At 44.5% G+C, this 12,455-nt stretch overlaps 1 protein-coding gene across 3 annotated transcripts in view; it reads left to right on the forward strand.

The window, feature by feature from the left end:
• Positions 1 to 12,146, forward strand: part of gli1 (GLI family zinc finger 1) — a 59,205-nt gene extending 47,059 nt beyond the window's left edge. For 2 of the 3 annotated variants that reach the window (XM_061785184.1, XM_061785183.1), the window contains 11 exons: positions 663 to 895; positions 1,465 to 1,557; positions 1,651 to 1,849; positions 3,062 to 3,224; positions 3,383 to 3,490; positions 4,627 to 4,767; positions 4,849 to 4,998; positions 5,615 to 5,779; positions 5,871 to 6,113; positions 6,512 to 6,824; positions 7,213 to 12,146. In XM_061785184.1, coding sequence (XP_061641168.1) covers positions 663 to 895; positions 1,465 to 1,557; positions 1,651 to 1,849; positions 3,062 to 3,224; positions 3,383 to 3,490; positions 4,627 to 4,767; positions 4,849 to 4,998; positions 5,615 to 5,779; positions 5,871 to 6,113; positions 6,512 to 6,824; positions 7,213 to 9,743 — 4,339 coding nt within the window. In that variant the 3' untranslated portion in view covers positions 9,744 to 12,146. Of the gene's footprint in view, positions 1 to 662; positions 896 to 1,464; positions 1,558 to 1,650; positions 1,909 to 3,061; positions 3,225 to 3,382; positions 3,491 to 4,626; positions 4,768 to 4,848; positions 4,999 to 5,614; positions 5,780 to 5,870; positions 6,114 to 6,511; positions 6,825 to 7,212 lie in introns of those variants that run through there. The other variant, XM_061785185.1, reaches the window with a different exon arrangement.
• Positions 12,147 to 12,455: the final 309 nt, after the last annotated feature.

The following is a 12,455-nucleotide window of genomic DNA, read 5'->3' on the forward strand; positions in this document are numbered from 1 at the left end:
ACATCACAGCCGAGCCCATGCCGGACCAGGACGGTCATGCTTTTTCAACCTCGTGGTTGAACGCCGTTCATCCATCTTTTTTCTATAGCACTTGTCCTCATTAGAGTTGAGGGCCAGTTGGAGCCTGTCCAAGGTGACAATAGAAGGGTGTTCCACCACGGACTGATCGCCAGCCAATTGCAGGTTCTCACCTATGGATAATTTCTAGTCTTCATTGCTGGCTGACTTTTAATGAAAGAAGCGGGGTACACCCTGGAATGGTTGCCATTGGTGACTTTTGGTGAGAGAAGTGGGTTACATACTAGATTGATTTCCCCAACTGCCCAAATGCAATTCACATTTATCAAAATGAGATTTAAATACATTTCGGTTGACGAATAGACTCGATCAAACTGCTGCCGACTGTCAAAACAAATCAAGAAGAAGCAATCTGTGGGCTGCGAATGCCTGTTTGGTGACACGCAACTGTCATGTGGAGTGTAAAAATAGAGGGGGGAAAGTGTGAGGTTTTTTTGGTTTTTTTTTTTTAAACTGGTACTTATACTTAAGGACAGAGTGTGAGTACTTTTGCCACTTCTGAATTTACTGACAGTTTCGCCTTGCAAGTTGGATTGACTTTGTCCATTGAACTGATTCTATGCTTGTTCTGGATTCTTCCACAGCTTACTGCCACCGGACCAGTCTCCGTACAGCGATGTCCCCTCGCTGCGAGCCCCGCTCCTCAACGGCCCTCCTCAGGACTGCAGAGCCATGTACAATCCCGTGACTCCCGGTATGGGTCACGGATCGGGACCGGCCCAGAGCATCGGCCACTGCTTGGATCAATACATGAGGCCTCCCCAGGCCCCGCTACCCCTCGGCATGATGGGCCACCGGAGTATGGCGCCCACGGAAGGTCAGTGAGTGAGTTTGCAAATAGGGAGTTTTTCCAATCGCCACCAAATTTGAACTGAGTATACTAGACAGATGGGCAATGTTTCAGTTTCAAAATGGTGAGTTTTCACTGCAGGGTGCAGGCGAAGCTTGGTGGAAAATCTTGATGATTCTCCATGCAATGCAATATGGCCCCTGGGGTATTAGAAATGATCGTCTCCCACCACCAGAGCTTCCAATTGACTGGAAATCAGGTCACGCATGTTCATCTTGTCAGGACAGATCAAAATCAAGAAGAAGTTAAACTGTAGGTAGTCGTCCATTTTGGTTTAAAAGTGTCAGTTTTCCGGGATTTTGCTTATTTCCTGGGGTCGTACATGAACGCACTCCTCCAAGGGAATTCACCCGATCACCACCAAAATGGAACCAGGCATACAAGGTGTGTCAGAAACGTTCCACGACTGATATCACAAAAGATATCATTCAAATTCAAACCACAAGCTACGATTTTAAGATTTTCCCTTTGAAGAAATCCCCCTTTCCCACTTCTGTTTCAGTGCTAGTAACCAAGGGCCCTGACTCTTTTCACAGGCAACAGCGCCCCCTACTGTACACAGAACAACATGATGTCCTCCCATCACAACTTCTGCCAGTCGGCCTCGGATCAGATTGGCTCAGGTGACGGTAAGAAACCAAAAATAATGACAATAATAAATACGGCCATTAGCAGCACATTTGTTGTTCATTTTTATTTTTCCCGTTGCCACTTTGGAGCAGGCTCGAGGTTTTCCACGCCGCGCTCCATCCTGAAGCTGAGTAAAAAGCGAGCGTTGTCCATCTCACCGCTCTCCGACCCCAGCGTGGACCTGCAGACGGTCATCCGAACGTCGCCCAACTCCCTGGTGGCCTTCGTCAACGCTCGCTGCACGCCCAACGGGGCCGGCTCGTACGGCCATCTGTCCGTCAGCGCCATGAGGTCACATCTTTTATACAGCATACGCCGTATTCCTTTATGATATAGCTTGCACTCTCTTAGTAAGTCATTCATTTTATTAGCTTTTTTTTTCCTGGCATTTTTTTCCTTGCTGACCTTTTTCCGTCCTTCCTTTGTATTACTTACTGTACTTACTTTTTTAATTCTTGCATGCTTGTGTCATCCTCCCGTCACTGAGACCTGCTTTTCTGCCTTCCGTTGGTACATTCCCTCCTTCCTTTCGGACCTCTTTGCCGCCTTCCTACCTTCGGACCCGTTGTTTAACCTGCTTTTCTGCCTTTTCTTACCTCCATACCTCTACCACAGACCCACTTCTTATTTTGCAGCAACTACTCTTCTACCCTCCCTCCTTTAGCACTTATTCAACACTGCTTTAGGATCCACTTCCTTTGTTCCTGACTCAACTTATTTGCTAATTATTGCTAGGGAGTGGGGATAATTCTGCTTAAAAAAAAAAGAAAGAAAAGAAAAACAAGCACCATAAATCGAGAGGTATTGTTCTGATTTCTGCTTGTTGGTTTGTTAGCAGGCTGATGCAAAAACTACAAAGTAAATTTGTCAAGGGGAGACACAAGTACCATCGAAGAACCCCTTTTTAAAATACTGGTAAAATTCTGGACAGGTAGTGAATGGTTGATGACAGGGTAAATGACCAACTTTTCCACTTAGTGGCGCTACAGTACTGTAATTCAGCCTTTCCCAAACTTTTTAGTTCAAATACCCTTTCAACGCCCATTTTATTTTTAAATGTTTTTTTTTTTTTTTTTAGATGAATATTAAGTCAACATTTTAAATAAAAAAATAAAAAATAAAAAAAACTTTGTAACCAATATTTTATTTTTATTATTACAATAATTAATAATTCATACTTGACGATATGTAGAAATTACCCTTCGAACCACTGTTTCTTGTTTTCATGAAATGAACAGTTTTATTTTGAGAAACAAATGTGTCAATTTATCATGAACAATTCCTGCTATTCATATTTATTATGATACAAGACTGCCATTGGCCTGGAGTGGTGCAGTACCGCGGTTTTGGTATTTCATGGTCTTGCTGTGCAATTGGAACGCCTTCATCGTGGTGGTCCCAAACCATGCATTTTTCGTTTTACCATCTAGTCCCAAATCAAAAATTGGCACTATTATTTTTATTGTAAATATATTTTAACCATCATTCCGTGTCCCCCTGCAGTCCATCAATGGGCTATTCTGGCAACATGCACTGCCAATCCAGACCTCAGGGCTCCATGTACGCAGGAGTAGGCGGGGGAACACCTCACGCATCGGGCCCGTGCCAGGCTTCCCGACTCCCCGCCCACAACCCTCGTCTCCACGCGCCGCCCAAACACGGACAAGTACGACTTCCCTTATTACTGTCTCTTTTTCAGCTCGATGCGTTATCTATGTGCGGTCTGGTCTGTTTCTGACAGCTGAGGGGAAGCTTGATGCTACAAAAGCGAAATGACAAGAGTCTAGAAAGAGTTTAAATATGTGTACATTATGTACATTGTAGCTAAAGACCGAGCCCGGGTTGGGAGTGGTGATGGATGGCATGAATGTGAAGAGCCTGGAGGAGAGGTCTGAGGGAGATGTGGCCAGCCCTTCGTCCACCGGTACTCAGGTACGATAACATTTGTACATCCTTGACTGTAATATACAGTCGGCGGTCAGAATAATTAGGTACATCAGCAAAGCCCAATACAAGAGCTGCAGCCAAACATTCAGCCAGGGTTGTTACTAGTTTTCGGTTATAAAGCCACACAAGCACAAAATACAGTATGTGCGTTAGTACAAAAGAACCCTCTGGATGCTCAAGTGTGGTTCTCCAACAACCACTTTAACAAAGTAATTGTGGAATGTCAATGGTAGTGTCAACTAAATATGAACATTATTCTTTTATAGACATTTTTTTAAAGCTGCTGTAGTAATTGCCATTTTTTAATTGTTTAATCTCTCTTAATGCTTGTAATCCTTATGAATCGTTTTTATTATTCTTTTCAAATCATTTGGAATGTTTGATATTTTTTACATATTTAACATTTATAATAGATTTCATACTTGTAGATATTTGAATATGAGTTAATGATTTTTATATATTGAAAATTAATGATTTCACTGATTGTTGTAATTGGTTATGTGTAATAATTGTGTTTTAATTGTATATTTATAAATATTTAGTGCATTTTAATGTTTTAAAATATTTGTAATAATTTGTCATTTGTAATTATTTTGTAATAGTTTTGATAACATGCTAATTGTTTTGGTTTTCCTATATTTTTGATCACGTTTCTATATTTTTTAGAACATTTTGAGTACAATTTTACATATTTAAAAATGATTTTAATCATAACTTGTGCCTTTAAAAACACCCATACAAAGATATATCAAGTACCAGCAGGTGAAAATTACTAACAAAAGGAAACATAAATGTACACAAATAAGCCACTGTTAAAAGATGGTTTTGAGGTATGATAAAAAATTCTAAAAAAATATATATCCTCTACCATTGCAGTTAAAATAATGCAACAGTATAAAATATGTATATTTAAATATTTTTTATTTGTATTTGCTGATGATAGTTAAGTTGACTTTACCAATAAAGGGCTAAATTATAAGTAACATATAGTGAGAGCATTACTGTAGCTTGGATGTAAACTTGTTGTGGTACATCAAGGACCGTGAATCATATTTCCTTAGTAGGGGGAAAAGAGAATCATTCTAATATTTGTGTTGTCTGGTTTTCATGTGTTTCATCAGGACCCCCTCTTAGGTCTCCTGGACGGCCGAGACGACTTGGACAAGGAGGACGGCAAGCCCGAACCGGAGGCCGTCTACGAAACCAACTGCCACTGGGAGAGCTGTAACAAGGAGTTTGACACGCAGGACCAACTCGTTCACGTAAGAACCAACGCAGCAAAAAAAAAAAAAAGAACATCGAATGCATCCGAGATTAAAAAACATAGATTTTTTTGTTTGCAGCACATCAACAATGAGCACATCCACGGCGAGAAGAAGGAGTTTGTGTGCCACTGGCAGGAGTGTTCTCGCGAGCAGCGGCCATTCAAGGCCCAGTACATGCTGGTGGTCCACATGCGCAGGCACACTGGGGAGAAGCCGCACAAGTGCACTGTGAGTAAACACAATTCTTCGTCTTCGAGTTTCTTGATGACACAGGAGGTGTACTTCATTTTGCAACCTTTGAGTCTTGTATATTCTGTTTTTTTTCACCATATAAAACAGTTTCATCTTTATAACATGTACCCCAAGGATCGAGAATTCCATCTTACACTTTTCACACTCGATTTGTTGTCTTGCTGAAATTAGCCCGTTTTGAGGGGGTGGTCCTGTCTCATGAAGAAGAAAAAAAAAAAAAAAAAGCTACAAGTCACCCCTACACCACCATATACTGTTGGGCCAAAGGAGAGTACAGATTTTTTTTTTTTTTAAATGAAGACGAGGTGGCGGAGATTGGGGGGTGAGTGAAGCAAGCGGCTTTTACTTGTGGAAGCAGAGCCAAGAGTGTGAGCGCCCAAAAGGACAATACAAGTATTTTCACTCTGGGAAGCAGCACTTCATGCACGACACTTCAGGCACTTGTCATTAAGTCTGCCGATAAGTGCATGTCGCGTATGCAGCAGACATCACCAAACATGAATAGTCCCCGTCCCCACCTCATCGACAACTTCACAGTTCTCCTTGTATGAAATAACATCTACTAACAATAGTATCTGCATTTTTATTTCAGTTTGAAGGCTGCAACAAAGCATACTCCCGTCTGGAAAACCTGAAGACGCACCTGCGCTCTCACACTGGGGAGAAACCCTACGTGTGTGAACACGAGGGCTGCAACAAGGCCTTCTCAAACGCCTCCGATCGGGCTAAACACCAGAACAGAACCCACTCCAATGAGGTAGTGTACCACAAAATTCTCCAAACCTATTGTACAAGACTCTGGCTTTTTGAGACTGTTCTGTACTGACTTGGACTTTACCGTGGTCCAGAAACCCTACGTTTGCAAGATTCCCGGCTGTACCAAACGGTACACGGACCCGAGCTCGTTACGTAAACACGTGAAGACGGTGCACGGCCCCGAAGCCCACATCACCAAGAAGCACCGAGGCGACACGGGCCCTAGGCAGCCCGGCTCAGCCATAACCCCCGGAGGTCCGGGCGCCGAATTGCTGCTGGAAAAGGAGGAGAAACGCCGGGAGGACTGCAAACTGATGGCTCCTGATACCACTCTGGTGAGTGTCTTCATCTAAAATACAAGATACACAGTATATTAAGTTGCAAGAAATTTTAGATTGTATCTTTTATGCGACGCATAGTTGACAGCATGTAATAATGCTTCTTGAGAATTGAGGAATCAAACCAAAAGCATTTTTTTTTCTATTAAACAGGGCTTTGGCCTGAGTACAGAAAATAGACGGAGGATTACAAAAAAAAAAAAATCAACAAAGGAGCAAGGAGCAAATCGGGAATATGCACTGGAACACTCTACCATCATTTTTTTGTGTGCTATTAGTTTAAGTAGATTCGGTTTATCTAAATTATTGTGATTTATATAACCAATTTATGCAGAAATCGAGGCTTCGCATATTTTTTCTTGCAACTGTAAGTCAAACAACTCAACCTGTTGCAGAAATCTCAGCCAAGCCCTGGCGGCCAGTCGTCCTGCAGCAGCGAACGCTCCCCGCTGGGCAGCACCAACAACAACGACAGCGGTGTGGAGATGAACCTGAACGCGGCGGGCAGCCTGGAAGACCTCACGGCCCTGGAGGACGGCGGAACGGCCGGGGGAGGCGGAGGGGAACCGGGAAGCACGGGAGCGACGATGGGAATGTCGGCGCAGGCTCTCAAGAGGCTGGAGAACCTCAAGATTGACAAGCTGAAGCAAATCCGCCGACCGACGCCCCCTAGCCGTTGCCTCCCCAACAAGCTACCCGTGCTTCCTTGTACGTGCCGTGTACCCTTTATATTGGAATGTAAATACAGTAAATGTTTATTGCTACCTTCACAAAAGTGAGAAAATTCGATATTGTCTTTTGTTGGCCTGTTGATTGGTTTGTTTGTTTGTTTGTTTGTTTGTTAGCAAGGTTACGCAAAAGCTACATAACCAATTTCCTCACTCGAGGAAGACCAAAGAAGGTTGCTAGATGTAGTGAGCGAAGACATGAGGGCAGTTGGTGTTAGAGAGGAGGCTACAGCAGATAGGCTTATATGGAAAAGGATGACACGCTGTCGAGACCCCGAATGGGACAAGCCGAAAGGAAAAGAAGATCAATATGTATTGTTGTGTACTTGTAATATTTCTGAACAGTTTTTTTATGTGTACATTTTCAGGTTCGGGTGATACAATGGGAATGTGCACCCCATCTCCACTCTCAAATCGGCGTGTCATGGAGCTATCCAACCATGAGCTCGGAGGCGGGACTTCCATCGGTGCCAATGCCAACGACCGGAGAGGAAGCGGGACGAGCAGCCTGAGCTCCGCCTACACCGTCAGCCGCCGCTCCTCCATGGCGTCACCCTACTTGTCCAGCCGCCGCTCCAGTGACGTCTCTCAGATGGGGGCAGCAGCTGGGGGTGGGTGCCACCTTCTGGGCCAAGATCAGAGCGGTGGGGATCCCCTCTCCCCCAAGACCAGTCGTAGGGAAGTTCCCTGTACAGGAAGTGGCGGGCTGCCAGCTCTTTCGAACCTGACTCCGGCGCAGCAGTACAGTCTAAAAGCTAAGTATGCCGCCGCCACTGGTGGCCCACCACCTACTCCCTTACCCGGGATGGATCAGCCAGCCACTCCCGGCAGAAGAGGAGGTGTTTTGGGCGATTACCAGGGTCAACCGCTGCCTCCTTTCCTTCAGCAAGGTGGTACCAACACAGAGTACGGCACAGGTGTGATCTACCCTCACCAGGCTCCTGGCAACACCAATAGGAGAGCTAGCGATCCGGTAAGATCAGCAGCAGCAAACCCCCTAGCCCTCCCGAAACGGTTCAACAGCCTCAATAATGTGTCTATGATGGGCCGGAGAAATGCCCTGCAACACCAAGACCACCGCAGCACCAGCATCACTCGCCACATGTATTCCCCTCGGCCCCCTAGCATTACAGAGAATGTCATGATGGAGTCCATGGGTATGGAGCCCCAGCTACCCCCTTTGGATGTCAGAGACCGTTCCATGATGATCCCACCTGGCGAACGGGGCTTTATGGGGTACCAGCAGCAGCAGACGCTTGGAGGAGGTGGCGGACCACTTTCAAATCAAGTATCTCCAAGCCATGACCCCCTGGGCTGCCCAGACCAAAGTTACTTGAAAGGGAATTACCAGAACCAAGGAGGGGAAGTTACTCCCAGGGTTGGTGGAAATCCAATGGGTCAACCAAGGCCTGCTCACCGAGAGGGTATGTCTCGTACACTTCTTCAACAGGCCGAGTTCAGTATGAGCAACTGTCAGCTCAGCCCGTCAGGCCACCATTACCCGACCTTGGGACAGGGGGGCGAGGCCGGAACTGGTCAATGGCGTGACGGTCACAACCAGATCCAAAGTTCTCTCCAGGACCAACGCAGCTTGCAATATTCAGACGCAACTATGCAGCCTCAACAGACACAAGTCCACTTCAACAATCAGAGGGCTCTTTACAACAATCCAGAGGGAGTACATAAACTCACCATTAAGCCTGAGCAGCAGTTCCACCCCGGCATGGGAAGTGCTAATGCCTGTCAAAGTGCTAAGCTTCAGCAGCAGCAGCAGCTACTCCTCCAGCAGGTTCAGGGTTATACCCCACAGACAGGGAGTCGAGCTATGATGAGGAACTCAAACAGCATGAGCTGTGACTTTCAAGGACAGACCCAGAACTCCTTCCCCAATGGTGGGAGCTTGAGTTTGGGTTGCGCTGGTACCTCTCTTTCTGAGGGCCAGAGGCCCGAAACCCCCATGATACAGGTAAAGGAGATGATGGTGAGGAATTATGTGCAGTCCCAACAAGCGCTCATGTGGGAGCAATCACAAGAACAGCAGCAGAGCCCAATAAAACCACCTCCACTTTCAGACAACATGGATCTGGCTGGCCAGGCCTCGATGATGCAACATAGCCCTCAGCACCAAAACCATAACATGTACTCAAACCATTCATACGCTTCCTACCCCAACCACAACCTTGTCATAAGCCCTCCGACACACAGCCGAGGTTCCAGCTCGGCCGCACCTAAAGAGCAGCAGATGATGGGGCTCCAAGGCGCTTGCTACGGCCAGGAGATGGTGGTCCCAAGGCCTCCTCCTCAAGGACGGAAACCTTTGAGTCGCCAGAACAGCTTGTCACAAGTCGGAGGAGGCTACATGGGAAGTCCACAACAGCTCAGCCCTGCCCACTCCACTGCCAGCCCGAGAAGAGCCGTCCGGTTGCCTCCGGTCCAGCACCCGCAGCAACCACAGCATGAAATATTCTCCCCTTCCAATAATAATGTTTACTACTCGGGTGATATCCATATGGACATGGTGAAACACATGGATACCCAGAATGGGCATCGTCTCCCACAGCAACACAGCATGGGAGCCAACCTAGAGCCAACAGCTGGTACAAAATCCGCTCCCATGGCTCCCTATACTGATTCCGGCCCCATCCCCAACGCCTTAGAAAACCTGGACCTGGACAACGCTCGCATAGACTTCACTTCGATCATTGACGACGCCGAGCCCTCTTCCTTTAGTCCGCTTAACCATCCTAATCAGGGTGAGCCGGGGTCTTCCTCGCAGACATCGTCACGTCTCACCACCCCGCAGACCTCTGTCACCCTGTCCAACATGGCGGTGGGTGACATGACGTCCATGCTCACCTCGCTGGCTGGGGAGAATAAGTACCTAAACACTTTGTCGTAGAAGACGACACCAGGACAACAATCAAAGAACCTTGTTTTTATGTTGCCCAATAGAAACATCTCACCAGCACATACTAGTCCAGTTCGGGGAAAAATGCTTTTTTTTTTTCAGTTTTGTTTCATGGATTATTCATCAAGGACAAAAGGCCTTAATTCTTCTAATTATGTTTCTCATAAAGGAAGGACATGGGACTGACAAAGATTATTTTACCAACTGGATCCCTTTGCTACACAGACAATAATACGGACTTGAACGACAATCCACGCTATCAAAACTTTCAAACCAAAGGTGCCTATTTGCTCCCTTGCCGCCTTTCTATGGAAGTATGTCCGAGCAGTCTTGAGTTTGAATTTCTCAGTTAAAATTGGAATTTCTCTGGGTTGCAATTTAAATTTTTGACATTGAATTTGAATATAGATTTATTATTATTTTTTTTTTCAATTTAGCATAAAAGAATTCGACATCTCAACATCGCTGCTGAATTTTTGGAGGTGTAGAATTTTTTTTACAATTAAAAAAACGTATACAAAAAAAAAAATTTGCGTCTCAATTTAATTTCAAATTCAGAAATTCTAATTCAAAATCAGATGGCACATATATTCTTCAATTCCTTTCTCCTTTTCAGTGTTGGAAACAGAGCTGTTTGCATTCCCCCCCCCCCCCCCCCCCCCAAAAAAAAATGGGGCATTCCAGTGGCAACCAGAAGGATGCGATGTACATAACTTATACATACATTTATGCTGTAATATGTTGTGTATATGGTAATAAGACGGCGGGCAAATCTTTTGTCTCGTGATGACGTTTTTTTGTTTTTCAGCGTTCATGTGGTTGTTAATATGATGAAGTTGTTTTAGTGGTCAGGGGGATAACAAATGTGTACTATTAACCTTAGTAGTCTGTACAAGTGGCCCAGCAGTATTTCCACACAGTGTATTGTACGCGCATAGCCTATCACACAGACACTCAGGTTGCTGTTTTAAAATTACTTGGAATTGCCTTTCCTAAAACATAGTTTGCACTCCACTCGTTTACTGTTTAGCTTTCCAAGAGCAGCTGTATTGCATCAACCGTATTGCGTGTGTGCAACTATTCCCTCTGCAGTTGGTTTTGTATCAGGGGACAGGGATTTGACAACATTTCAATTGATTGTCATGCCCCAAAATATTTTGAATTGGAAGGGAGAAATGCTCCGTGAATGAGGTCGGCATACATGTGGAGTTGAGTCATATTTCGTCTTCGGACGGCAATTGACAGCCGGTTGCAGGCAAGTTGTGCACTCCATTCTTGCCTCATTTGCTTTCGTTAATCAACAATGAATGAACAGTCAATCAGTTGATACATATGAACTCAAGGAGGCTCAGGATGAAGGCCATTTTAAGGAAAGCATATCTCTTGATACATGCCAACCGTTTCATGAGAAAACAAATACTGTATGGTAAATGACATCACGGGCAGCACGCTGGCCAAGTGGTTAGCACACCTGCCTCACACTTCTGAGGTTCGGGGTTCGAATCCGTCTCCATGTACCGGTACTCCCTGTGCTCGCGTCGGTTTTCTCCAGCTACTCTGGCTTCTTCCCACATTCCAAAAACATGTATTTTAGGTTAATTGAAGATTCTAAATTGTCTAAAGATATGAATGGGAATGGTTTGTTTGTCTTTTTGTTCCTTGCGATTGGCCGGGTGGACCAGTCAAGGGTGGACCACGCTTGCCTCGCCAAAAGTCAGCTGGGATAGGCTCCAGTTTACCAGTGGTAAAGAAAATGGATGGCTGGATGAACACTACAATTGTAATGAAAGCACGGTGCATTGAGGTACGCCTCTGCCAGTAGGGAAATGAATCACTCACACTTTGGCTTTGCACTGACCGCAGACTGTTTGCATTACCGTCACTGCAATAACATAAAATGCTATCACTTTTTAAGTCATGCAACAAGGCAGCTGGACTTTGAAGGCCACGTATGAACGCTTTGCAGAAAATAAGAGAACTACCAAAGACACACCTGAAAGAACGCATCACTTAAAACACTAACCAATAATAAAGCATGGACCCATAGTGTTGTTTATTAGAATGTACAAGACGTTTTGTATAATTTTATTATTATTATTTTTTTTTTTTAATGAATGAATTTTATGGATGCTGCCTTCGACGTGTGCATGTGTGTTTTGTTTTCATCTTTTCTTTGGGACTTTTTTGCTGGCAAAAGAATATCACCTTTAGCAAACGTAAAAGCTATCAGAGTACGTAGCAATAACTCTATAATAGATACAAAGCCAAGTTTTATATTTTCTGTACAATTTTTCTGCACTTTTTTTTTTATTGTTTTTTTTTTTGTTTTGTTTTTTTTTATACAAATGTTCTATATTTTACCGGTATGAATAAAGATGTTCAGTTTGCAATGAATGCAGAATGCGTGGGCAACTCTATGAGTATCTTAAATGGTACCTGTTGTGAAAAATAGTTGGGTCTCCAGAGTGCTTGCCCACCCATCAAATGTGAAATTAAACAATAAGTGAGGCTTTGTACATAACCACGCTCATATTGAGCTTAAAAAAAAAAAAAAAAAAAAATCTGAAAAAACCCATTTAGGGTCCAATAAAGGAAGAAACCTTGAGCTAATTTCCACAGGTAGGGCATTCCAGAGTACTGAAGCTTGAATCGAGATAGGACCTGCGGACTTCTTTTTAGCTCTCGAAGTCACCAAAAGACCAG

This window comes from Phyllopteryx taeniolatus, chromosome 9, assembly GCF_024500385.1.
Source record: "Phyllopteryx taeniolatus isolate TA_2022b chromosome 9, UOR_Ptae_1.2, whole genome shotgun sequence".
NCBI lineage: Eukaryota > Metazoa > Chordata > Actinopteri > Syngnathiformes > Syngnathidae > Phyllopteryx > Phyllopteryx taeniolatus.